The sequence below is a fragment of the Maylandia zebra genome, linkage group LG13, assembly GCF_041146795.1.
Source record: "Maylandia zebra isolate NMK-2024a linkage group LG13, Mzebra_GT3a, whole genome shotgun sequence".
Classification (NCBI taxonomy): Eukaryota; Metazoa; Chordata; class Actinopteri; order Cichliformes; family Cichlidae; genus Maylandia; species Maylandia zebra.
The window spans coordinates 21,338,916-21,366,656 of NC_135179.1; the positions used below are offsets into that span (position 1 = coordinate 21,338,916).

General features: G+C 39.3%; 1 protein-coding gene across 2 annotated transcripts; it reads left to right on the top strand.

The window, feature by feature from the left end:
* On the top strand, positions 1-27,548 carry psme4a (proteasome activator subunit 4a). Of its 2 annotated transcripts, XM_004556010.6 has the most exons (48): positions 1-650; positions 1,775-1,915; positions 2,104-2,220; positions 3,385-3,441; positions 4,780-4,824; positions 7,988-8,137; positions 10,485-10,548; positions 10,650-10,724; positions 11,015-11,137; positions 11,261-11,353; positions 12,841-13,106; positions 13,241-13,427; positions 13,505-13,594; positions 13,700-13,764; positions 14,076-14,226; positions 15,334-15,432; positions 15,508-15,577; positions 15,732-15,799; positions 15,908-16,123; positions 17,117-17,274; positions 17,389-17,484; positions 17,641-17,696; positions 17,814-17,870; positions 17,984-18,039; positions 18,213-18,311; positions 18,438-18,500; positions 18,581-18,676; positions 18,813-18,944; positions 19,032-19,241; positions 21,018-21,154; positions 21,357-21,410; positions 21,498-21,627; positions 21,747-21,828; positions 21,924-22,077; positions 22,225-22,294; positions 22,394-22,519; positions 22,603-22,755; positions 22,982-23,086; positions 23,173-23,264; positions 23,355-23,486; positions 23,599-23,807; positions 23,907-23,992; positions 24,108-24,236; positions 24,534-24,689; positions 25,719-25,881; positions 25,983-26,116; positions 26,198-26,338; positions 26,449-27,548. In XM_004556010.6, the coding sequence occupies exons 1-47, from the start codon at positions 454-456 to the stop codon at positions 26,330-26,332; spliced, it is 5,544 nt and encodes a 1,847-aa protein (XP_004556067.1). In that variant the 5' UTR covers positions 1-453; the 3' UTR covers positions 26,333-26,338; positions 26,449-27,548. The 2 variants fall into 2 exon arrangements, with proteins under 2 accessions (XP_004556067.1, XP_004556068.1); XM_004556011.6 differs by lacking the exon at positions 3,385-3,441.
* Positions 27,549-27,741: the final 193 nt, after the last annotated feature.

Here is a 27,741-nt window from a genome sequence, read left to right on the forward strand (position 1 = left end):
GTCCGCAGTCTCCTTTGCTGTAGTTGGATGAATCAGTCGACGTTGACAGTCAATGGGATATGACAGTGCTTTTGTAGTACGCCGCTAACTTTAGCTAGACCGTTAGCTGGCTGTCAGGTCTTTAGGAGTGCGTTAGCCGAAAGAGAGAATTTCCAGTGCCAAGGCATTTTTGAACAAAGTTGTACAATTCGTCCGCCTTAATATCTTTATAAGATGACGCTGATGATGTTTTCGGCTAAAGGAAGCTAATTTAACTTAAGCTAGATGGCTAGCTACCGTGTCATCAACTTGTGAATGTTATAACTTAGTCACTGTGCGGGCCATAATAACCTTATTCATTGGAGAGTGTAGCTAACTAGCCGTTGTATTAGCCGGGTAGCATTACAGCGTGAAGTGAAAATCGAAACGAAGTTAAAGTAGTGCTAGTGAAGCTAGCTAGTTTTAACCCGTAGAATGAAAAAGACACAGCTTGACACATTGGATTTTATTCCTCAAAAAGACATCGTATACAACAAACTTCTGCCGTACGCGGACAGGCTAGACGCTGAATCCAATGATATTTTGAGTAAGATAAAAGGAAACTTGGGCCGAGCTGTTCAGCTTCGAGAGATATGGCCCGGTGTCCTGTTTTGGACGAGGAAACTTTCCACGTAAGTAACACTAATCTCTAATGTCCTAATGTAACAGTTGTTGCTCACTTGGTAATGTTTGCAACATTGAGCCTATTGAGAAGTAACGCAAACAACATATATTTTACCACTGTAACTCGTAAAGTGTAAAATGCGGTGTGTTTATTATATAATACGCCGAAGTGTTTTGTAGGAACTGTGCGCACACTGATCAGTCAAACCGAAAACTTAGATTTGTTTTGCTTGTTTTACGAAACACGGTCGTTTCCTCACGGCCTGCTGTGCTTAATTACTTATAAAACGCTACACAGCTTTGAATGCCCGGTAGCTACAGTCTGTCGGGCATCTGATTAGGGACGCCACGGGTTTCATAATCAGGCCAGTGTCAAATACACAACCTGACCCAGACAGAGCGGCACAGTAGTGGGTCATTTAATTGCTGTTCTGCAGCTGACATTTTTATTTTGAAGCAGCGAGTCAGATGACGGCTCACCAGATATCGCAAAATTTAAATTTTATGGTTTCCTGTCAAGCTGCCTCAAAGGCGGCCCTTGTGCATAACCACCTTTTGATATGCATTATAATAGTTTCAGATCATGTTTCAGTGGTCCACGTGGCTTTCTGTTGAATGTTTGTGCCAAGCTCTTCAGGTGAGGACATATATGGTCTTGCTTAACTCAGTACAGTGCATAAACATGACATTTAACATTTAACCCCCAGATTTCACCAGCAAAAAAATATTGTCGGTATGGATAGTTGATTACATTATGCTGTTTGATGTTGTTGTACGTGGTTGCAGGCCTGCTTTAATCCATTTCAGTCCCAAAAGCTGGCTCATTGCACTTTTCAGGAGTGACTCACTGCCGGATCAGGCAAACGGAAAGTTGACTGTTATGCTGACCCAGATTCGGTTTACCAGTATTTTTGCACTTAAAGATTGATTAAAAAAACATTTTCATTTTAAATTGTCTACAAGCTTTATTCAAGTGTAGTATTTATTTTAAATATGACTTTTCTTAAATTATATTGATTATATTGATTACCAAGTTCATTACATTCCTGTGTCTTATGCATGTAAACACTTTTGACCTCTTATTATCTGTCCTGAAACTGGAGTCATTTTCCCACATTCTCTTCTCCTTAAGGTACATGAGACTGTATGGGCGCAAATTCAGCAAAGAAGACCATGTGCTGTTTATCAAGTTGCTCTACGAGCTAGTGATGATACCCAAACTGGAGATCAGCATGATGCAGGGCCTTGCTCGGCTTCTTATTAACCTCCTCAAGTAAGATTGGTTCCTGTCTGGTTTACTCAACAACTTGTACAGATGTGTTTTTGGTTTCTCCAAGAGTGAAGTTACATTTAAACATGCCGTATGCTCACCAGTGATGATTTGTCTGGTGAAGACTGCATGATCAGGTAGCTTTTGCGTGTTTCTCAATTTCTATACATATGTCATCTTCATCTTAACAGGAAACGAGAACTCCTGTCAAGGGAGGACCTTGAGTTGCCATGGAGACCGCTGTATGAGCTATACGACAGGATTCTTTTCTCAAAGACGGAGCATCTCGGCCTCAACTGGTTTCCCAAGTATGCCTGTGGTTTTAAGTGAAGCCTGCAAATGTTGTTATTAAAAAACAAAGAAATAAAAACAAATGAAAACTGTGCTTAAACTTAGAAATGAGGTATACTTTTTGGTTTAGCTGTTGAGTCAGATTTCACAAATTAGGTGGGATGTTTTTTTTAAAAGCAGCAGAAAATGTGCTTTAGGCAACATTTATTTCACGGTTAGTCTGAACTGCACATATGATAGTCAAATTGCACTGAACAGCTCCTTCACCTCTACATTGTTTTAAAATATGTGATGCAATCATCTTTATTAATCCTTCTTTGTAAAAAAAGCAACTATTTCCTATTCACAACCTCTTTAACACAGCACTTGACCAGCTATGTGGAGATTGGAGGAAGTCTGATTCCCTCCAACTCTCCTGCTATTTGTTAGCCAACTTTTGTTGCAGTTTTTGTGTGCGCAGCAACGCTGTCTCAGAAAAAGAATGTCCTGAAATGTGCATTATCATATTTATTGTTTTAAAATGACTCATTTCTCATCTTTCTCTAAGTTGGCCAACTCTTCACTCTGCCTGCCAGTGACATTGTCAAATGGAAGGATGTCTTAAAAAGAAAAAAGCTTGCTCCGCGACAAGTCAAATTTTTACTTTTTTCATTTCATAACTTCAGTAGACTGTTTCCCTGGTGTTGACATCCATTTATTTATTTTTCTCAATTCAAATTAAAAGGGATCCCTTGTGATAGTTGCTGTTTAATTCAAATTATGGCCTGGTTATTTTCAAACAGACTCGGTTTGTTATACCTCAGGTGACAAGCTTGTCATGTTTTATACCACGTAATGTTTGTTTTTACCAGGAACTATAGCCGCTATGATTTTTACAGTTTAGCATGACTTTAGAGATTTTACAATGTTGGTCTGTCCTGTGCAAGACGTTCCTTGTGAAGTTCTTAGCAAGCAGTGCGAGGTGCTCTTTTAGGGTGCTATGGGAACATTGCTACTTTGCTAGCAAAATGCTTTCATATTGAGCCAATGTAAGCAAGCTGCTTTGGTTGGTCAGCTGATCCTTGTCCAGCCCATATTAATGCACACAAAAGATAATATGTTGTATAAGTTGCTGCACAAGTAATAGGCACTCTTGTGTGCTGAATGTTTTTTTTTATGCCTTTGTCTCCTTTTACATTCAGTTATCTACGGCCTCGTTCATCCTCTAAACACGTAATGATAAAATTGGTTCAGAGGTGGTAAGGATAAACATTTCTCTTTGTGTTTTTTGTTTTGTTTTGTTTTTACTTTGAATTCATCCTTTGAGACACCATGTTGCATGTGAAAGTAAAAACTGGACACCCCATATGCAGCTTGTGAGAGAAGGAAAAAAAAAAAATCAGGAGTTAATCAATGTTAACATTTCACCCATATTGGAGACTGTCGCACTGCAGCTAACAAATTTTTGTATCATTCTACTCTTCCCGATAGCAACCATTAGCTCATATTAATAGATGATTCTTTTATTTAACATGTTTTCTTAAATGCTTCTAATCTTTCATGTTATGTTATGATGGCATCAGACTTTGATGACCATATTAAGATGTAGTACAGTTTACAGTATTTATGACACATTGTGAAGCATTCATTATGTTTTATGCTTGACTTTAGTTTCATTAACTCATAAGCTGTCTAGCTTTTTGTTGTTTTTCTTGTTACACATCCCCACTCTAACCTGTTTTGAAGTCCTTGGTTTACTGAGCAGCATTTTCAAGAGTCTAGACGTTTAGGAGCCCAAGTTCTTATAATTTTGTTTTTAAAACTATAAACATTTTTTCTAGTATTTGTAGGTTATATAGCGTGGTCCTTACCACAGAGTGCGCTCACTCACATTTTTCTGCTGTTGGATTTGCATATTTTGGGGTTTTTAGCTGGTGTGTTGTGGGCTTACAGTGTAAACAGTAGATCAGTAGGTTGCAGTTTGGCTTGCACAGCATCACTCATAAATGCGGCTATTGATTAAGAATTAAATCTGTCAGCTACAGCTATCTAAAGACTCGAGTGATGCAAAGACGGATAACAAGCTGTTGAGTGGTATTTTTCAACCAGGCATGGTTTGACTTTGCATGTCAGTAAATAGATGGGATTGTAGAAAGGAGCCTAAGAACTCTGGTTATATCACTCTCTGTCATTCAGTCTTTATGTAAAGGTAATCAAGTCAGGAGTTTTTAATTATTATTTTTTAAACTAGTGGAAAATTCGTAAACGACGCTAATGTATCATATTTGTAACTCTGTTATGTAAGAGTTATGGTGGTGTCAGTTAGAAACAGATTAACATGTACATCTTTATTTTGGCTTGAACCCAGTTAGTAAGCTCAGACAGTACAGGTAACATTTACTCTGCTTGTATTGTCACTATACACCGACCTGTAAACTTTCCTTTTTCACAGCACGTTAGTCAGATGTGTCAAGAAGTTTCTGTGTGCATGCAATTAAACTGAGATTGCACTGATGTGAAAGCTGATTAACTGTAACCAACATCAGTCCTTTACTGACAGCCTAATAAAAAACTTTTCACTCCTTTTTTCATTACAGCTCTGTGGAAAGCGTGTTGAAAACACTTGTGAAAAGCTGCAGACCGTAAGTACACCTTAATATATCAATTCATGAATGTCCTCATTTTACCTTGTCTTTGGATTCAGGAGTTTAATAGTACTGCAGATGTTTGGTTTAATAACTGCGTGTCAGTCAGAGAATCTCTTGTTTATATGCATATTGCGTTTCTTAACCCTTTATTTAAAAGTTGGGCAAAGAAGCTCTATGTTGTGTCATTTTATTATTGCAAAGCTTCAGGTTCACCAAAATAGTACACTTGCAGGTATCTTAGGTGAGCACTAGGATTCGTCCTTAAGTTTGCACTTAGGCAGATAATCCTATTATCTTATCTAATTCTGTCTTGTGTGAGAGTTTCCTCTTAGTGTGAGAAGCGAGAATGATTTGTGGTTTGCTGCTGAGACGCTGTGGATCAGCACTGAGGGAGAGGGAAGGACACTTGGTTTTGTTTTATTAATTTATTTTCCCCCAGGATCACCAGTGAATACAAAATCACAGAGATGGCTAGGTGACCTGAAATAACCTGCAGAGTTTAAATAAACGCAAAACAGACCATGAAAATCCTCTCGGGTCTTTGACCCCTGTGGAACCGTAGGATTTATCCTAATAGCTAAAAATGTGCCAGGTGTATGACTTGTAATCTCCCATCTGTGGGACATTGTGCTCTAACACTGGAATTTCAGTAGCTGCTGCTTGTGTGTACTTGAGTCACTTGTCTGTAATGTGAGCACAAACATGGCAGATGATGTCAACGAATAGATACTCAAATGAAGATAATGGTTCACAGTTGAATGCTTTTGCTCTGAAGCCATATAAAGTCTTATTCGGTACTCTAATGGTATTCTGAATAGTTAGAATAATGAGGAAATAAAATTTATATTGATTTATTTTTCACATGTAAGCATATTGCTCTCATGTAAAGAAAAAAAAATATTGAATGCAGGATTTTTTTTCCCTGGCAGTATTTTTACAACGTGATATTTTCTGTTTTACTGAAGAAAAGTACTTTGTGTGCTTCTACAAATGGCAGTATTGCTACAGAAAACCCCCAGAAAACAAAACAAAGAGTTTGCCTGGATTTCCCAAATTACCAGTTCGGCCCCTGTACTCTTAAATTTGATTTTCTAATCGATAATTCAGAGAATACTTTGACCATTTCAGGCAGAACTTGTGATAAATGGTCACCCTTACATGCAAAAATGACTCCTTAAAGTTGCTGTAATGTGCATTGTCAGTATCAAATCGTGTGACTTGACCACACCTATGAATGTTTAATTCTCTTCTCCGCTGTTCCCAAGAGTAGCCTGTGTATCTGTGTTTGTGTGGTTATCATCAATCTGCTCCTGTCCTGTCTGGATTTGTATTAGCAAAAATGAATGAGAGGCAAATGTCTGAACCTTACTACAGATTAGAATTCTTTTCTTACATTACAACGTAATAAAATGTATTCAGCAATTAGAAATAAGAAATCATATTCAGCATCAGGCAAACTGTTATTTATAATGTTGATAATTTCATAATAGATGCATCTGAATTCGCTTAAGTAGAATCAGCAGTGTTGAAGGTTATTATTATCAATCAATCAATCAATCAAAATTTATTTATATAGCACATATTAAAACAACAGTGTTGACCATAGTGCTTCACAGTCAATAAAAACATGAGACAGTTAAAACAAACAATAAAAGAGGACAACAAACAATAGGTAACAACGCAACAAGCTAAAACAGCCAACTACACAGAATCAAAAGCCAAAGTAAAAAAATAAGTTTTAAGACGTAATTTAAAAGACTGGATAGACTCGGCAGTGCGAATATGAGTCTGGGTGCCACGGATGCAAAGGCCCGGTCGCCTCTCGACTTCATTCGAGTCCTAGGTTGTGCTAGGAGCCTGTGGTTGGACGATCTAAGTGCTCTGTTGGGATTGTATGAATGGAGTAAATCAGAAAGATAACTGGGCGCTAAATTATTCAAAATATTAAAAGTGAACAAAGGAATTTTAAAATCTATACGATATTTAACAGGGAGCCAATGTAATTTGGCTAAAATTGGAGTTATGTGTTCATGAATTCTCGTACCTGTTAAAAGACGCGCAGCTGCATTTTGAATTAACTGGAGCCGGCAAAGAGAGGAGTGTTGGAGGCCCGAGTAGAGGGAGTTACAGTAGTCCAATCTGGATGTAATAAATGCGTGGATAAGCTTTTCAAGGTCCTTTAAAGGAAGGAACGGCTTTCTTTGGAAATCTGACGCAACTGGTAAAAGCTGTTTTTTACCACAGTGGACACCTGTTTCTCGAGTTTAAAAGAGCCATCCAGGAACACTCCGAGGTTTCTTACAGTGGACGAAAGATGGCTAGCGAGAGGGCCTAGGGCATCAGCTAACTGGTCTAGTGGAGTGTGACTACCAAAGACTATGATTTCGGTCTTATTCTCGTTCAATGTAAGAAAATTATGTGATAACCAAATTTTAACTTCATGCAAACAGTTGAACAGAGGTTGCAAAGAAGCAGTCTCATTGGATTTCAAAGGTAAATAAATCTGGATATCATCGGCATAACAGTGAAAGGAGATGTTGTATTTACTAAAAAATTATCCCAAGGGCAACATGTACAAAGAGAAAAGAGCAGGACCGAGCACGGACCCTTGAGGCACACCACAATAAATAGGGGCAGAAGCCGAGGAGTGTTGCCCAATAGCAACAGAGAACGACCTCTCTGAGAGATAGGATTTAAACCAAGATAAAACCGTACCTTTGAGACCAACAACATGTTCCTACTTAGTCTAGTCTTAAGTAATTCTGACCCAGGCTTTGTTTCATTGCTGGTTTTAAGTACTCCTTAGAAGTTGTCAGTCTCCAAACCTGATGTACACGTTCAGGTTGTCCATCTTTGAACCACACTTTAAGCTCCTTTGAAGGTTGAGATGTTTCATCTGTTCATATACAGTGACTGGCCATTTTATTAGGTACAACTGTGACCGGCCGAAAACTGAAAATGTAAAAGTTTGTTGGTTCTAGTTGAACTTGTTGTGTTTTTGGATTACATATTAAACATTTCTCCAATAAAGTGGATGGTAGTGTATTTTTATGAGCAATCATGTAAATGTTGGTGGTATTGTCACCATGTGTATATAATAATAATAAAATAAAAAAAGCAAAACTCTGATTTTGTTTCTCTCTCTACCTTTGTGCAGGTACTTTTCAGAGGCGGCTACTCAGGAGATGCTGGATGAGTGGAGACCACTCCTTTGTCCCTTTGATGTCACCATGCAACGAGCAATCAGCTACTTTGAGCTCTTTCTACCAACAACTCTGCCTCCAGATCTGCATCACAGGGGCTTCAAGTATGAAACCTCTTTTATTCTCTTACATGTACACTGCTATTCAAAGTTTGATGCGACATCAAAGAGAAAGTAATCAAAAATGAGCTATGATATTTAGCAGTATGTCTACACAGGCCTACACAGTCATGTGTTCCAGTGGCAGATTGTGTTACGTAATTCAATTTATTAAAAAACGTCACCAGTTACGCTGGCAGTCCTTGTGTTGATAAGGAAAGATTTGCACTCTTCTTTCAACTTTAGCTGCTTGACTTTATGAAGAATCAGCCTTTGTATGTGAGGGGAGGAAAAAAGCTTTTCTTCTGAATAAAGAAGAGATGAATGGAAAGACAGAGTCAGCCTTCTGCAAAAGTAGAGGGTCCCGATACAGATGTCATGACTGCCACTCAGAACTGGCAGGCATAATGGAATAAGTGACTGTGATATGCAAGGGGCGTTTCCCATAGTGAGACATAGAAACAAGTGCTATAAAAGAGAACAGAGGCACAGTTTTTTTTCTATCCTAACCAACTGCAGTGAGACATATCGACTCTTTTTTAATACTCTGTATTTTTAATGCTTGTTTAAAAAGGATTTTTTTTCAGTTCATTACTATATTAGCCATGTCCTGTCCTTGCACATTATTTTTATTATTATTATAATAAATGATAAATCTCATTGAGATTTAGAACTTTTTTTTAAGCAGATGTGTACAAAAACAAAAATTAATACGATAAAAGCGCACATTATAGATGCAAATGAAGAAAAACATGTTAAAGAGTAGTTTCAGTTAGGCAAACCTTTAAAATGTTTCAGTGAAATCAGAATCCAGTTTAATTAAAGAAGTGTAAAGATTTTTCACCAGCAGTAACCATTACTGACTATTATCCTGACTTTTAATTAACAATGTTTAAGAGTGCTGAGGAGATGCCATCTGTTCGTCTAAAGCGTGCTGCACTTCTACCAGGGCAATAAAATATCCTTGAACATACTATTAAATTAATGTTTTAATTTATATTAGGAAAATTTATCATTCATGCACAGCATAAGTTTGGGCAGCCTGAAGCAAGATAATAACGCTAATGAGCTTTACTAAAGCTTTAGCTTTAGCAAAGAAGTAAAACTTTGTTTTTGCATACACCAGCTATAACACCATCAAGATGTCAACCTTCTGTTTCATGGGTACTGAGTAGCTTTTACTGCATTATTGCCCCTTATACACAGCATTAAACGCTGTTTGGTTCGGCAGTATTCTTTAGTGCCCTTTTACTTGTAAAGCCTTGTTTTGTCTTAATTAAAACAGTGGACTCCTTTAAATGAAGAAATGTTGGTTAACATAAACTATGTAAGTCAAAAGAAGACCTGGAAAACTGAGGATTAAATTGCTCATTTGCTAATCAGAGAGACAAAGTAGGACTGCAAATAGATCAGCAGAAAGTGACTGTAATATTGTAACTAGTGGTGGGAGTGATCTCCTGAGGTTTGTGTGACAGCCACAGATAAAAGGATGATGATCCACATGTTTAATTTGGCAAAGATTTTACACCAGACGCCCTTCCTGGTGCAATCCTCATCATTTATCCGGGCTTGGGAGCACTAGGAGTACTCCAGCACTAGGAGTACACAGATTTGTGGTGCTGGGTTTCATAAAAGGAAAAACGGAGTCCACTTAAGTTAGCTCCCTCTGAATTCAGATGTCAGTTGGTCAAGAGCTGAAAAACTGTCTGATACAACAGGGACAATGATCTAAAGAAGGCCTAAAAATCCACCAGGAACTCTTGTCAGAGCCACATATTAAAGCTTTTGGCCTTCACAGCCTCTTGACTTAAAAATATTTGAAACGGTGGGGTAGATCTCAAACTTGCTGTGTGCTTAAACTCTGACATCTTCAAAGAGGAGCAGTTACTAAGTGCAAACTCATGGGTGCTTCTAACTGCTACAATAATATTTTCGAACCAGTGGATTGAGAAATGGTTAACTCATTCTGTCTTTGCCATGGGGAGTTATGTTACTTTTGCTGTTTCCAACATTTGTGAATTGACATAAATGTATATTTTTAAACCTGTAATCAAATTTAATTTGAACAGCTGTGCAGTAGATTGACTGACCCAAACATGGAAATGAGTTTTAAATTATTAATGCTCACCAAATTACAAAGCTCTTTGTAGGACAGTTATAAATAATTCAAGATTATAGAGTTAGAAGATAAAACACTACCCTACATTGTTTTCTGCTTATAGTAAGGGATTCACATCATGTTTAACCAGTGCTCCTCTCCCTCTGCCTGAAGCATACTTTCATTGGTCGGTTAAATGTCACACGTGTGTTATGAACTTGAAAGATTTATTTCCTGATTTTGCTTTTCTGACAGGTTGTGGTTCGACGAGTTGGTCAGCTTATGGGTATCTGTGCAAAATCTTCCGAGCTGGGAAGTTGTAAGTGGATGAATGTATAATTTTTTTTTTCCATATGTACAACATTTTTTTTTTTTTTTTTAACCCTTTCTTATTTAACATGTCGTCATACGTCTTTGCAGCATCTGGTTAATCTCTTTGCCCGCTTGGCCAATGACAACATTGGCTACATTGACTGGGACCCTTATATTCCTAAGGTTTGTTGCTCCTTCCCACTGCACATTACACAACTTAGCACTTGCTTGTTTTTGAGGATTTTGGCACATGCTCCTATGTTCTCTGGGTTTGTATGTCATGTCTATTGCTGGTTATCAAGCAAACAAACTATCAGGTTTCTTTGTTGAGCTTGCTTTCCTTCTTGCATCATGTTTGCGTATTTCCCCGAAGTGATACCAGTATCTGTCACAGATAAACATTCAAAGAACTTGTCAATATCCAGGTAAACACACAAACAATATCCCTGCTAATTTTGTTTGTCACATTGCAGATTTTCACAAGAATTTTGAGGAGCTTGAATCTTCCTGTTGGGACCAGTCAGATGATTGTACCACGATACGTCACCAATGCCTACGACATCAGCCATGTGGTGCTTTGGGTGTCAGCCCTCCTGGTTAGTTTGTAGACCATAAATCATATTATGTTACAATATACCATATAATTTACTGCATTTACTGTACAGTTTGCAATTAGGCATATGTGATATTCTCAGTGATATTCACTGTACCAATTTCAGGGAGGACCCAGCAAGCAAGCTCAAGCTCAGCTCAGTGGCCTTTTCAACAGTATTACATCCTTCTTTCACCCGTCAAATCATGGCCGGTGGTTGGTGAGTCATTTCTTCGTACTTTTGGATGACTGGAACTAAACAAACCATAAATGTAGACTAGCTCATTATATCAACGGCTCAAACTAGCTTGTAAATGGAGAATATAAAAATATATAATATATTTTATATATAATATATATAAATAAACTACTGCTACAGTTAAAAACCTTTTAGTAATGAAATATTAAGAGTTGTGCTCTCAAATTGAGAAACTCTTCTTCGTTAGAACTTAGTTCAGCTTAGTTTAGTATAAATAGCAACAAAAAATAACCCCACAACATTTTGCTCGGCTCAGATTGGTACATGCAAATACACGACACCATGTTTTTATAACTGAAACCTTGTTACTACAAACTACCTGGTGGCACACATGGACCACTAAATACAGAAATCTGTCCCAGTAAACGACCTAAGCTTGCAGAACTTTTGTGTTTACATTCTGCCACACACTAACTTAAATTACTAGTTCAGTTCAGAGTCTGCAAACTCCATACTTTTTGTATTATTTTACCATTGATGGTAATGCAGGATAAGAAAAAATCCACGTTTTCAATACAGACAGTCTGAAAGTGTGTTGAACTGTTGATGGTTAAAAACAAATTAAGACATTCTTTAACTTCTTGTCTTAATAAGTGAGTTAAAGCTGTTGTATAACATCTATCATACTAAATCAAAAGAAATCTTGAGTCATGTTGTTTTGATTTCCTTCAGTGAGTGTGATTACATCACTCATCCAGCTTGGTCCAACTATAATTCCAGCGTCAAATTAACAGGGACAGGGGGAATAGTTGCATATCTTTTTCCAGGAAGCCCCCTGAATCTTTTTATGGATTATGTCAGACTCTAGTTCAGAAATAACAGCAGGACACGTGAATGAGATAGCTGTGATACTATTAAAGGTCACTGGCACCCGGGTCACATGCCTTTCTGTTTTGAGGATCCTGTCTTTAATCACGGCAGGTAGCAACATGTCCTGGTACACAAACCTTTGTTTTGTTTAGGGCATGAGTATGTGTATTTAAGGGTGCTGATTGCATAGATGTGAGATGTTGTTTTATTACACGTAAACACTGTTTTGCAATCAACTAAAAAAAGAGTAGCAGCGTGAATCAGCTGACGATCTGGTGGGATGGGAGACCGAGAGTTGAAAAGTTTGACAATCACATGACTGTACTTTGTTGTTGTTGTTGTTTTTGTGAAATTTCACTTATACTCTTCTGATTTTTATGGACCTGAGCTCATGTACAAACATATAAAAGTGTTTTAGTATTATATTGTATATAACATATAAGATGGAAAAATCATAATGGCAGCATTGCTGTGAGCCAAAAAGCTATCATGATCAATAAATCCTCAGCTGGTATGTTCATGATGTCATCTTCTAACAGCACCTTCTACCTTTCAATTTGTCCAGAGTACATGGAAGCCCCCCAGTGTCATCTCTTTGTCATGCATCTATCTTTCTCCCCCTCTGTTTGCATGCGCAGATGAAGCTCATGAAACTGCTCCAACGTCTCCCAGCCAGCGTGGTTCGGCGGCTTCACCGAGAGCGCTATAAAAAGCCCACATGGCTTACACCAATACCAGACAGTCACAAGCTGACAGAGGAGGATATCACAGACTTTGTGGAGAGTATGATGCAGCCAGTTCTGCTGGCCATGTTTAGCAAGACGGGCAGTCTCGATGCAGCCCAGGCCCTGCAGAACTTAGCGTTAATGAGGCCCGAGTTGGTCATCCCCCCTGTGCTAGAGAAGTAAGTTTGTACTGAAGTAGAGAATCCAAAACGAAAATTTGGCCCTGATTGTGCTTCAGAGTAATCTATTAAAAAAAATAGACTACATTTTGTGATGAAAACAAAAGACTGATTGTTCCCTCGCTTTGCCACAGAACATACCCTGCTTTAGAGACTCTAACAGAGCCCCACCAGCTGACTGCTACTCTGAGCTGCATGATTGGTGTGGCACGGAGCCTAGTGTCAGGTGGGCAGCGCTTTCCTGAGGGGCCCACTCACATGCTACCCCTGCTCATGAGGGCTCTGCCTGGCGTCGACCCAAATGACTTCAGCAAGTGCATGGTGGGCACCACTGATGTTCATCTCTGTTATTGCTGAACTTCCTAAAACTGACACAAACTTCATTCGTGTTCCTACAGATCACATTCCAGTTTATTGCTACGTTTGTGACTCTTGTGCCTTTGGTGGACTGTTCGTCTGCCCTGCATGAACGAACAGACTTGACAGAGGTGAATTTCTGTTTTGTTTTTTTTCTCCATCTTTCTGCATTTAAATCAAAAGTGTTACATCATCCTTACGTATGACTTCTGTTCCTTTTTTTTGGCACCTTTAAGGTGGAGAGAGAGTTGTGCTCAGCCTCAGCTGAATTCGAAGACTTTGTGCTTCAGTTCATGGACCGGTATGTGCAACATTAATACAAAACTGTCTACATTAAAGGAGAGAAACTGTTCAGCAGCAGTACAATTCTCCATTGTTGGGTCATAGTTCCCATTCGGTATTCTTGTAGTCAAAATTTAGTTTCATATCATGGCAGAGGAAGTTAAAATGAGTGTGGTAACAAATTAGAAAAATTATTTTCCTCTTTTCTTAACAAATAACTAGATATACTTACTCTTTATAACTGATTTATCTATATACACCAGGAGTATTTTCTATATTCAGTATCTATTTAAACATTTTTTTTCTTTTTTCTCATTTTCCCCTGCATAGATGCTTTGCCCTGATAGACAGCAGCACTCTGGAACAGACCCGAGAGGAAACAGAAACTGAGAAAATGACTCATCTGGAGAGCCTGGTAGAGCTCGGACTGTCTTCAACCTTTAGCACCATCCTCACACAGTGCTCCCTGGACATCTTCAAGGTTAAGACTCAGTCTCGTCTTTTCATGCTGTTACTTGTACATAAACAGTACTATAGAAAAGTCTAATATTGAACAAAATGCTTTCTAAATAATGACGTGAGTGTGAGATGTCTGAGAGCATGTTTTGGGTCATTGTCAAGTTGGATAATGGATTTTGGGGCATTGTTTGGTGAATAAGAATTCAGTCATTTATAGTGAATTGAGGTTTGCGTTTACCTCAACTGCAAGAAGGCAACAAGTATTTGTTTTAAAAGCATATTTATATTTGATTTAAAACTATGATTGATCAAATTTCTGGAAGAAAGATGCCCCTATATCTCCTATTAAAGTTGATGCATTATACTCAGCCCATCCTATAATTATTTCAAATTAAATACCTTCTCTGATTTGAGTTCAGAGGCATCCTTTGTTTGTTTTGTTTTTCTTAGTTTTTAATTGAGCTTTTATTGTGAAGCATTTACAAGCTTACCACGTACAACAACATCTGGATGGGAAGGATGACATAGTGACGAGGATCTGAATGAATGAATTAAGCAGCCTTATTTTGTCAGTTTGGCCCACTTAAATGTACCTGGCATGTTATTTGGAAATATCTAAGTATATAACAAAATATAGCAATGCAAGTTTGTCTTGCTTTAAACCAACACATTTTTATCCAGGGGCTTCTTTTTATGCTCCTTAGAAGGTAAGCTGAGGGCCAGCTGTCATATGTTATAGTTAACTACACCCTAGACATCATCTGAGAGGTGGCTGATATCTGACTTATTAACTGATTCTTGCTATTAAACAATGACAGTGACTGATGTTAGTGGGCAATAGCAAATCTTTGAAGCTTTGCTCAGGGCTGAATCTTCAAAGACGGTTTAATTATGGCTTTAAGTTTCGTTACTTTCATTTTCCTCAAAGGTGAGGGGAAGAAAAAAAAATCATCATTCAGCTAATGGAGGCATTGTTGTTTAGAACATTGATATCTGCCCCAGAAATTCACTATTGGTGCATCTCTGCTTCTAATTGACTGTTTTGGTATCTTTTATTATTAATGAAAATATGTTACGTGTTTTTACAGTATTTATACATATGAACACATTTGTCACTTTGTTTTAATAGGTGGCTCTAGAAAAGGTGTTCAACTTTGCAACCACGAACATCTTTGAGACTCGTGTAGCCGGCAGAATGGTTGCTGACATGTGTAGAGCTGCAGCTAAGGTAAATATCATTCACTCAAACTCCTCGTGGAGCTCCTTAATTTATGTTTCATTTTCATTCTGCTTCTGTTTTCAGTGTCACCCTGCAGAGTCACTCAAGGTGTTTGTACCACACTGCTGCAATGCAATAAATCAAATTGCTGTCAGTAAGTAATGCTCACACAGGAATAGCCATATGTAGTTGATATTTCCAAATACCTGAATCTGGTTTTCCCTCCCTGAATTGATATTATTTACCTGATGCACCCCCCCTTTTTTTTTTTTTTTTTTTTTTTTTTTTTTTTTTTTTTTTTTGAACAGATGAGGAAGTGTTGAATGAAGAGGAGCTTGACAAGGAATTTCTGTGGAATCTCCAGCTGCTCTCTGAGGTGAATTGACTTCTTTATAATTCCAGTTAACTTATGTTTGCCAATTCCTTACTTAAATAATTCTTTGCCTTAACATTTATTTTACCTTCTTGCTGTTTGCACCTGCAGGTGTCTCGTGTGGATGGCGATAAGATCCTGCCCTATCGCTCTGAGCTGGTTCAGATTTTGCAGTTGACACTCCACCTCAAGTGTAAACAGGGCTACACTCTGGCTTGCAACCTGCTGCACCACATTCTTCGCTCAACAGCCCTCATCTACCCCACAGAGTACTGCAGTGTGCCAGGAGGTTTCCATCAACCAACTGGTGACTACCTACCCATTAAGGTACAAATACCAAATATGCTTTATATATAATACACATTAGTCTTTTTGTCAAGTGCATTTACTGTCAGAAACTGGCTTCAAAGACTACTACTATACTCAACCATTGAGTCAAGGTCAAAATCAGGCACTAGCAATTAGAGACATTTGTCCTTTAACCAGATAAGTCTTAGTGAAGCAATGACCTGGTTTGATTAATTGTCTACTACTTTGTTTAGTCCTTTGATCCTATTAAGTCTCTTCCTCTGTAGAGGCAGGGGTAGTAGATCGTTTGGCTGGATTAGTGTCTTGGACCATAGAGGAAATAAAATGACTCTTATGTGGTTACCAAGTTAAGAGCAGTTGTCAAGTGAAATGTGCTGTGTGCATCTGTTTTAACCAGTAATAAAGAAATCACATACTGATGTCAGCTTTTCTGTTTATCCACTAAACACACAATTAGAGATATCAGTTTTTGGGTCAGTCAGTCTTCTAAAGAATGATTAGATGTTGTTTTTTTTGTTTGTTTTTTTTTAACTATTAGTAGTGAACATCCAAGAAATAAAAGAAGATTTAATGTATGTAAATTAAAGTTTTTTTTTCTTGAAAAATTAATTTTTTTTGTCTTTAGACCAAAGTTGCATTTGCAAATAGCACCTTAAGTTGTTGTAGCTACACATGGCCCAAACCAGAATAGAAAATATGAAATTCCTGTGATTTATCTTTCTTAATATAATGATGGTAGTGTATGTATATATGTCTCTATGTACCTTATGTCCTCCTTTACAGGTGTACCAATCTCACATGACCATCATCACATATAGAGCAAATATTAAATTCGATATTTTGACTTTTTCATGTTCATCATTCCCCCGCTGATGCATGTTAACCTTACGTAACTTAAATGTCATCAATATTTGTATCTGCAGCAGAATTTTCTTGATAAAGCACCGCAGGGCCATAGGGTGGGTTTTTGTTAGATTAAATAATAACTTGTTTGATGTTAATGTCGTGCAGGACTGGGGTCGACCTGGGGACTTGTGGAATTTGGAAATCCAGTGGCATGTACCCAGTGTTGAGGAGATCTCGTTAGCGTTTTATTTACTGGACCTTATTCTTCAGCCTGAACTTCAGCGCCTTAAGAGATTTGCAGAAGGCGAACAGGACATGAGCAGGTAAGGAACTGCTCTGCTGCCAGAGGTCACTAGCTGTAAACTGCATTTTTTTTTTTGTTTATTTTGGTGGATTCTGTTTGTGATAGATTTGTGTTTGTTAATTTGTACTTTCAGAGATGATGTCCTACAGAGCCTCACCATTGTTCAGCACTGTCTCCTAGGAGCCGGGGGTCTGATGCCTCCACTGAAAGGAGAGCCTATCCCTGAGCTGTAATTGCTTTGATATGATCAAGAAAACCAGATAAACACATCAGTGATAGTCAATAAAATACAGGGGAGACAGGGATCAGAGAAATCCTCACTTTATCTGCTTAATTTTAAATGTTAAACAGTTCTGTTTTTTTGTTTTTGTTTTTTTTCTCCCAGGGTTCATAGCATGGTGAATCTAGATGAGACCACCCTCTATACAGGAATGGAGTATGGTGTGTTAATCTCTTCTTAAGACCTATCGGAAGAAGTTTTTTTCTTCTCACATTAGATATAAATTAAAGGGTTTGTTGAAATATAAACTTACACTGTATTATTATTTCGACCCACAGATAAGTCCAGAGAGAACTACAGAGATGCTATCTGTAGTGTGATGAAACAGCTGCTACGTACGTTTTCACCCACTTATACCCCCTCGTAGGCTTGTGATCCCTCTTTATTCTACAGCGACATCCATAACTTCACTGTTCCACCATCTGACTTCTGTTTTGTCTTCCTGCAGAATATATCCTGGAGCACTCAGAGGATGACACAAAGTCTCTTTTCTCCATCATCAAGGTGGGCAGCCAGTAAAGTAACAGCCAAAATAGAAAATACTTGCATTATATCTGTTTGGAAAGCCACAGTGCAGCATGTCTGAGTTGTTAGGTGTGGGATAATGTGTGGGCATCGACTATCATGGTTCCTGTCTCGCCGAACACAAATCAGTATTTTTGTCTGTGACGTTTTAGATTATCAGCGACCTTTTACACTTCAAAGGTTCTCACAAGCACGAGTTTGACTCCCGCTGGAAGAGTTTCAACCTTGTGAAGAAATCAATGGAGAACAGAGTAAGACTGCTCTTGTATATTTGTACTGCTGTTATCCTGGAAGAAGTCATAAAAAAAAAAGCACATTTTCAAAAGTTACAGAAGATGCACTAGTGACTGTAGTGACCTCACCCTTTGCATTTACAGCTTCATGGCAGAAAGCAACACATCAGAGCTCTTTTAATAGACAGGGTCATGCTTCAGCATGAAGTAAGTCATTCATAGAGTAACGGCATTGTAGGTTAGCTTTGGCGTTTTTGCATTTCTGACTTTGATTTTGTCCTTATCAGCTGCGAAAGCTGACGGTGGAAGGATGTCAGTACAGGAGCATTCACCAGGAACTGATGAGAGATCTGTTGAGGCTTTCCACAAGCACCTACAGTCAAGTGAGTTCTGCACGGCACCCTTCAGGAAAAGCATAGTTTACATTTTGTTAATACATTGCCAGTGTGATTTACTAGCTTACTAAGATTTGAGTAGTGTTTTGTAAATGATTAATAATTGAGACTTGTTGCCTTCCAGGTACGCAGCAAAGCTCAGAATGTGTTGTTCACTGCACTGGGAACCTACAATTTCTGCTGCAGAGACCTCATCCCCCATGTCCTCGAGTTTCTCAACCCAGACAACAGCGCTGTTACTCAGCAGCAATTCAAAGTATGGCAGTCAGCTTTGCACTAAAAATTCTTGAACAGTTATTTATATTTGTAGATTTATTTTAATACTGTATCTGTATTTCTCCAGGGTGCCTTGTACTGTCTTCTGGGGAATCACAGCGGCGTGTGCCTGGCCAATCTGCATGATTGGGAGTGTATTGCTCTGACGTGGCCTGCCATCGTACGGTCTGGCCTCAGCTCAGCCATGTCTCTGGAGAAGCCCTCAATTGTGCGGCTCTTTGACGATCTTGCAGACAAAATCCATCGGCAGTATGAGACCATCGGCATTGACTTCTCTGTGAGTTGAGTGTTAAGAATGCTTTCAAAAGTGAATCATGAAATGAGGTATTTGCCTTCATATAGTGGTAAAAGCACAATAGCTCAAAAGTTCCCATCTTGAACACAGATCAGATCTTTTACAAAAATGTGTTATATTTATGTTTAGGAAAAAATGCAAAAGGTTAGAGTTATATGATTAACTAAAGTGCTGACTCTTAGCTTTTAGTTGGAAAACTGACCAAACCATTGAGGAATTCCATCCATTTTAAACACACTTTCATATTTTCAGAGCTCAAACTTAATTGGGCAAATTAACATACTGATGACATTTTTACATTTTTGTCAAGAATCTTCGTGGGCAGTGACTTCCTGATATGTGACACAAGGGCCCCACTAAAAAAAGAGGCTCTTCTTCCTTTTTATGCTTTGCCAGGCCTTTCACTTCATTTTCAGTGCAGCATGTGAAATGCACTTCAGTTGCGCTGAGATCAGGTGACTGACTCGAATGTTACAGAACATGCCACGTCCTTACCTTTAAAAGTCCTAAGTTGCTTTTGCAGCATGCTTTGGATCTATTTGCACTGTAAGGCACTGTCCAATCAACTTTGCTCCATTTGGCTGAATCTAAGCACAATGTATATATCTCAGTCTGTTTCTGTCTTTTTTCACATAATTATTAATTGGAAGTTATACATATCGTGCCCTTCCCATGATGAGCTATTCCAAGTCTTCTCAATACAGTCTTGTTATTATAGTTCCGGTTGAGCTTAGGTTTCTCTTTTCAAAGAATGCTGTTCCAGAGCTGGTCTAGCCTTTTTAAGCTGTTTCTAATCTATCTAATCTGCCCTTTGTGTTCTTGAGACTGATTGCTCCATGTAAGAAGAAAGAACCTTTCAATTTGCTCTAATGAAGTCTGGATTCTTGGACTGTATATCCTGACAAGAATTTTCTTTATCATGGGAATAATCTGGCAGACATCAAAAACAATGATGATCTGTGGTCATCTGAGTCTTTTTACGTGTACTGGTTCCCACTTATGTATCTGGTGGATTTGTTTTGTATTTAATGTAGCATGGTGCACTTGAATTTGGCTATACGTTTTGGGTTCACAGCAACAATTTTCCAATGCAGATGCCAGTCATAGCCTCAGAACTTTTCATAAAACTTTTAACTGAATTGTTCAATCCCATGTAATTCCTCAACAGTTACTGGTTCAACCCCATCAGAAGCTGCACTTTAAGCCCTTTTTAATGACACAATAACTTTAACATGGTTTGGTAGTCGAAGGAATTAGAAGTTTTAATTTAACAAACAGTAAAAGACACTGAAAGTTTCATGATGAGGTCTAATTGAACTAGATCAGAATGTCTCCAAAAGTTGATTCTGTTCATCTGGACGTAGCGTTTTGCGGGAGAATCGTTTCGTCACTCATCCAAGATCAGATCAGAAGGCAAAACTCTGAAATAAACGCACATGTTGAATTTGTCCATGCATTGGAGGAGTTTTGAACTACACTGACCTTACAAAGGTCTCACTTAAATTTAAAAGCTTGTCTGGTAAAACAATTGTGATAATAATTAATTACTTACTGTTTGTCGTCATTATGAGGCTGACTCCAACACAGTCATTATGCATACCAAAGACAAGAGCTTTTATCTGCTGTTAGTCTGAGTTTACGGATTACTCCCTCCTTATGGGGAGTAATCCGTAAACGTGTCCTTTACACGTTCGGACAAAATATTTTTATAATTATAATTATATATAAATTGTGTTTTATCCTTTTCCATGCTGTTAGATCCCCGGTGAGTGCTGTGATGTGGCTAAACAGATTATGACTACTGGGAATCCTTTACCTAAGGAAGATGTTCCCTCTGAGGAAGAAGTAGCACAAGGTCTAAAGAGACAGGAGCTCAAGAACTCCGAGTCTGTCGGGTAAGTTTTACATCAACAAAAAGATGAAGATGACCATACCAACATCCTTGCAGTTGGAGCACGTGAGCAGCAACATAAACTTCTGAACACTGGTGTAACCTTTCTATTAAAATGCTGTTTTAATCTGCATTCACCCTTACTGTAAGCATCATAGGTTCGACAACAAAATGCATGTAAATAATTACATTCTACATTTTTGTAGGAGATACAAGCAGCTCATTGGCGATCTTCTGGACTCTCTCAGCAACGGGAACTCGTGGGTTTTTTTTAATGCACATACCATATATTTGTGCCAGTGTTTACTTATGACAGCCTCTCACTGTAGTTTTGTTTCTCATTCCAGACCTTGGAAGTTTGAACACATTGCAATAGGCTTCCTTTCTTTGCTACTGAGAGATGACCACCAACTCCCTCCAGCTGCTGTTTTGTTCTTTGTGAAAAGCCTCAACCATGAATCTCTCTATGTCCGTAAGGTGCGGCATACACGCGTAGGAACAGAGCTGTGATTTCTTTTCTTTTCCCAGCAGCATATAGATGTAGTACAGCCATTGCTATAAGGAGTTTGCTTGAAGTGTCACATTTTGTCCTTTAGGTGGCGATATCAGCTGTGGCTGGCATCATGAAACAAATAAAGAGGGCGCATAAGAAAGTCCCTGTGAGCCCCTTGGAGCTCTGTAAGCATATGTTTTTGTTTATCCCCCACTACTGTTTTTGTGTATTCTTACTGTTTCTAAAGGTCATCTCAAAATCTGGATTTTATCTTTGATAGGTGGCTTGAAACAGCTTAGTGGCACTGTAGCAGGGGATCGCACAGACAACCAGTGGCTTCAGTATAACAGCAGTACCCTTCCACGCACACAGGTGGACTGGGATCAGTGTGTGTTTGTGGAGAAAACCCATTGGGGATACTACTGCTGGCCAAGGTTATGATTTTATAATGCCTGCATTTCTTTGTGTTTTCCTTATGTGACTCTTTAGCTTTCATTCATTCATTTCTTTTGCTATCTGCTGCTTTAGCAAGAGATTCTCTTCCACACTTCTTCTTTTCTAACTTTGTAATTGTTCTCCAGAAACCTGATGATGTATGCGCCACAGGAGGAGCAGCCCACGCAAAACCTGGCCAGAGAGGAAATGACAGAGGTGCATACAAACAAGCCTGGGAAAAATATAACACACACAGTGGTGTGAAATCATGGTAACTGCAAGTGCAAAACTTTTATTTTCCGCTCTTCTTGACAGTGGGAACAGATCATCTTTGACCATTTCTCAGACCCAGTGTTCATTAACCAGTTCATTGAGTTTCTCTCACTTGAAGACCGTAAGGGCAAAGACAAGTTCAGCCCACGCAGATTCTGCTTGTTTAAGGTGAGGTAGTAGATTCAAAACCAAGGGGAAAAAACAGCTGAAGTGAATAAATGCAACTAATTTGCCTTCTCTTTTTCGCCTAGGGATTGTTCCGTAATTTTTCCGATGACTTTTTGCCTCTGTTTCGGCCACATATGGAACGTCTAGTGGCAGACTCCCACGAGAGCAAGCAGCGTTGTGTTGCGGAGATCATCTCTGGACTGATCAGAGGCAGCAAGCACTGGAGCTTCTCAAAGGTACAGCTCCAAAACAAGATGATCCTCATCATTCAGGTCTACAGACTTTCTGTATTTATCAAGCTATAACTTTGGGGAAATCCACATGTGGAGATTTTTTTGTTATTGGCATTAAACTACGTGTGGAGGCCATTTAAGTGATCGCACCACCACCACTCTTATTGTGGTTGTTTAGGTTAGTTATACTGTGTTAACATTGTCCTTGGTCATTCCATTTCTTCAACAGGTCGAGAGCCTTTGGGAGCTGTTGTGCCCATTGCTCCGCACTGCCCTGTCAAACATCACAGTAGAAACGTATGCAGACTGGGGTACATGCATCGCTACAGCCTGTGTAAGCCTTGTGTTCATTATTTTCTATCCTTCCACCTCCGTCAGTCATCGTACCATCCAAGTGATTGTTGTTTCTCACGCTGACAGGAGAGCAGAGATCCACGCAAGCTTCACTGGTTGTTTGAGATGCTAATGGAGTCCCCAGTCAATGGAGAGGGAGGCTCTTTTGTCGATGCCTGGTGAGTAAAAAGTTACATCTTTGAGGAGATGCTGATGCTGTTGTCGGTGGGACTTAACAATCTGACACTTGTAATGGTTTTTCTTTTCAGTCGTCTATACGTGCTCCAGGGTGGTCTAGCTCAGCAGGAGTGGAGGGTACCTGAGCTACTCCACAGGTTGCTGCAATACCTGGAGCCCAAGCTCACCCAGGTTTACAAGAATGTACGCGAGCGCATTGGCAGGTGAGACGCTTTTCGCACCCAGATTAAGCTTAAATGTGTCATCAAGTTATTATAAATTCGTTTGTATATCGTTTTTCTTTCATCCTCCCTCTCTACTTTTCTATCCTTCCAGCGTGCTCACGTATATCTTCATGATTGATGTCAACTTGCCATACACTCAGCCCACCACCTCCCCACGCATCTCGGACTTCACGGAGAGAATTCTGTTGCAGCTGAAACCTTTAAATGAGGGCGATGAGGAAATCCAGAACCACGTGATTGAGGAGAATGAGGTGGGAGTGCAGGATGAGAGGACTCAAGCAATCAAGTTACTCAAAACAGGTGGGTGGTTGATCTGTTGTCACTAACCAAATCAGTTTCTTTGTGAGACACACTCGACTGTGGCATTTATGAAATGATTCGTCCTGTGAATTTCTGCAGTGCTAAAGTGGCTGATTGCGAGTGCTGGTCGCTCCTTCTCCACTGCTGTTTCAGAACAACTGCAGCTGCTTCCCCTGCTCTTCAAGGTGAAATACTCACATTCAGTCTTAGCTTAGCTACCTTCGTCACTACCACCTTCAAGTTTTCTTTTTGTTGTGTTGTATACACTATAACATTTAACCCGTTGCTGTCGTGTTTCAGATTGCGCCGGTTGAAAATGATGACAGTTATGATGAATTAAAGAGGGATGCAAAGACCTGCCTGTCTCTGATGTCTCAGGGACTCCTCTACACAGAGCAAATCCCCATGGTCCTCAGTGTCCTACAGGAGGTAGGTCACCTGGCCGATGTGGCTGTCGCTCAGCTTTTTACCTGCATCACATAACACTGGGGTTTTCACTGATTATCACTGATCATAAAAGAAAGGTTCAGTGGGAAAGACAAAAGAATCAAAGGCATCTGATTATACTTAAATTTCTTTGACATTATGTAATCCTTTATCTGTCCATGCCTGGTATACTGTATTCATCATTGTTCCAATAAAAGGATTGCAAAGACAAACATGCTTATTGTGTACACCTGAAGTATGTTGCTGATGTGAGGCTGGCTCTGTTGCTGTGTGTTACAGATTGCTGGCAGCAGCTCCTGGCACGCTCGCTACACAGTGCTCACATACCTCCAGATAATGGTTTTTTACAACCTGTTCACATTCATGAGTGACCAGAAGGCAGTGAATGATGTGCGGGCGCTGGTGATAAAGCTGCTGGAGGACGAGCAGCTTGAGGTAACTTGAAATGTAAAGATGAATGCAGAAACATGTACCTGGAGTGGCATGAGCAGGAGCTGAAACCTAGCTTGAAGATAAAGAAACATGTGACTCTCGGATTATGTAACACTCGCCAAGCAACTGGCCACTATGTGCTTGTTTATGCTAGCAGGCACTCGCACTGTCTTTCAGCTTCACTGTAGTGATTCAGCGCGCTCCTCGTGGCTCTCTACTCTCTTCCCCCTTCCAGTCCTTTAGCTGTTGCCATGGAAACCACAGGCTGCAGTAATCTGTTGCTATGGAGATAACGTTTCGGATTGAACGAGAGTGAAAGGGAGAAGGATGGAGTAGAGACAAAGAAGAAGTGGGGGATGGAATTTTTGTTTGGCCACTTAAAGTCCCCTGAGCCTAATTTATCGGCCTTAGTGATGCAATACGTTTGTCTTGTTGTATTTAAAGATGCCTGTCCACTGAAAAACACCGGTCTAAGACTGAGAACTCCATTGAGAATAGAGCTAAAACAACATGCTACGAAGCATTTGGCTCCCATTATAGAAAAGCACTGAGTCCCCAGCTGGCTGTTTAAGTCCAGGTAGCCGGTGTATTTCCTAATGGGCCACCCTGCTTCTGACCCCGATACTGCAGCTATGGCATGCCTGGTACCGTACAGTAGTCATCGAGGTGCCAGAGCTCATGTGTCAGTACATAAATGTACTTATGCTGTGCCAACATCGTTTTGGGTGGAAATATGAATTTGAACCAGTGTTGTTTGAATATGAAATTCTTAAAAAGCATTCATTCTTTGATGGAGTCACATGCCTCTGGGAGCACCAGTAATGATTAACACACAGGGGTCCAGGCATTATCATAATTGGATGATGAGTCTTAAGCCTTTTAAATGCATCAGTCGGTGGCCAGTTACCAGATGCAATCCTAACCCATTACCTATGAGCAAACGTCAGCTTTTTAATCTGTTACCTCAGTTGGATTGTTTTGTGTCTTGTAATTGGTGTTATGTCAATCTCATTTTCGGCCTTTGTTTTCTAGGTAAGAGAAATGGCCGCCACTACACTCAGTGGCTTCCTTCAGTGCAATTTCCTGTCCATGGATGCCCCAATGCAGGCACATTTTGAGGCTCTCTGCAAGACTCGCTTGCCTAAGAAGAGGAAGAGAGATCTTGGCTCTATAGTGGACACCATCCCATCGGCTGGTAAGGAACTTGCTAAGAGTTACCTACCAACCAAAGATTGTGTGGGTTTTTTTCAGTGTCATTTGAATTTGAATGGAATCGCTACTCTTGTGTGTTTGCAGACCTGGTGCGCCGCCATGCTGGTGTTCTCGGGTTGAGCGCTTGCATTCTTTCTAGCCCATATGACGTCCCCACCTGGATGCCCCAGCTGCTGATGGACCTGAGTGCTCACCTCAATGACACACAACCCATTGAAGTATGTGTGGTCAGCGATTAATCGCCATTTATTATGGCATATCCAAAAGCTAACCATCACTTCTGTGGCGTCTCCTTTTAGATGACTGTAAAGAAAACCCTGTCAAACTTCCGACGGACACACCACGACAACTGGCAGCAGCATAAGCAGCAGTTCACAGATGACCAGCTGCTCGTCCTCACTGACCTGCTGGTCTCTCCCTGTTATTATGCCTAAAACCTGGTAAAGAATTATTTTACACTGTTGCCAAGTCATTACTGTCCCTGACTGTATTGTCTTCATTTTAACTAACTTTTTACATTTAATCTTTTTTTGTGTTTCATTGGAAACAGTTTGGAACAGCTCCAGTCTGTGCAGACATCAGCCTACATTGGGGAGAGGACCTGAGTGATTGACTGAGATAATACACAACATCCCAGCAGCATCAGATGAAGAGTGGCACTCAGAAGGATTAAAATGTTGTGTATTTATGTATTTAGCTCATTTGCATTTCTACTATACTTAATATTTAAGGATCCATCATAGCAGGGATGAATGGCCTGCAGTTTGTAACATTACTGTACAGATTTTTTGTTTTCTTTTTCTTTTGTGGTTTGCGTGCATGTCCACGTATGTGTGCGCGCGTGTGTGTGTGTGAAGGTTGATGGATGCTTGAAGACATCAGCCGGTGTCCCACACATTTCTCAGGATTATATCCCAAGTATCAGCTCTGAGCCAACACATTGTCCAGTGTAGGACATACTCTATCTTCCAGCAGTGAAGTGTTTGGTGCAAGCCAGAGAGAACTGAACAATGGTCTCTTTAGTTTAGACTTACAACTTGCAACACACAATGTTTGTGTGGTTGTTTGATCTATATGTGGTTATATGCATCGTGTATGTGTATATCATGGTATAGCAAATATGCACAAACATTTATTTATTTACCTTTTTTTTTTTTTTTTTTTTTGAAGTGCTAAGTTTTCATTATTGTATTTTTTCTTTTCATAGAGAGTATATCTGAAATTAAGTAGATGGCTGAGCTGTGGGCAGCGGAGCCTGTTGTCAACTACTCCTGCAAAGATAGGGAGAGCACAAACTCCCCGCTGCTGTGCTGTGTGGATTGGAGCACAGTGAGATCACTCTTTGACGTGTCTCTGTGCACGAAAAAGAAAAACTGCCTGTCTATAATTATAACCCTTTCCTTTTTATCACAGGTACTATTTACTTTTTAACATAAAGTAATGACTTTGGTTTGCAGTATGGTTTCCCCTGATGACTTAAAATCAGCATTGAAGCCTTTAGTACCTCACTAACTAGAGTAGTGCCAAAACTGCAGTGAGTTTTCTTTCCCTTCTGTTTTTTTTTCTTTTTTCTTCTTGCTTTTTTTTTTTTTTTTTTTTTTTAGATATACTGTTTGCTTAATTAAAGACAATAAAATGAAAAAATGTTTTTAACAAAAATCTGCATATGAGCGTTTTCTTTTTTGTCACATTTTTATTGGGATATTATATCAGATACTGGACCAAAATTAAAAAAAAAAAAAAAAAAATCAAAGTGTGCAGCATTAGCTTCAGTGTTGATATTTTTAGAACTAGTTTGTTCCAACATGCAGAACACTTGATCCCTGCTCACAGTGTTTCAGCT

What these genes read in the sequence shown, in the direction of transcription:
- psme4a (XM_004556010.6), top strand. Translation starts at nt 454, where the DNA reads ATGAAAAAGACACAGCTTGACACATTGGATTTTATTCCTCAAAAAGAC. An exon ending in ATCCCCCCTGTGCTAGAGAA is followed by an intron (nt 13,107 to 13,240) that starts GTAAGTTTGTAC and finishes GCTTTGCCACAG; the next exon opens with AACATACCCTGCTTTAGAGA. An exon ending in AACGAACAGACTTGACAGAG is followed by an intron (nt 13,595 to 13,699) that starts GTGAATTTCTGT and finishes GGCACCTTTAAG; the next exon opens with GTGGAGAGAGAGTTGTGCTC.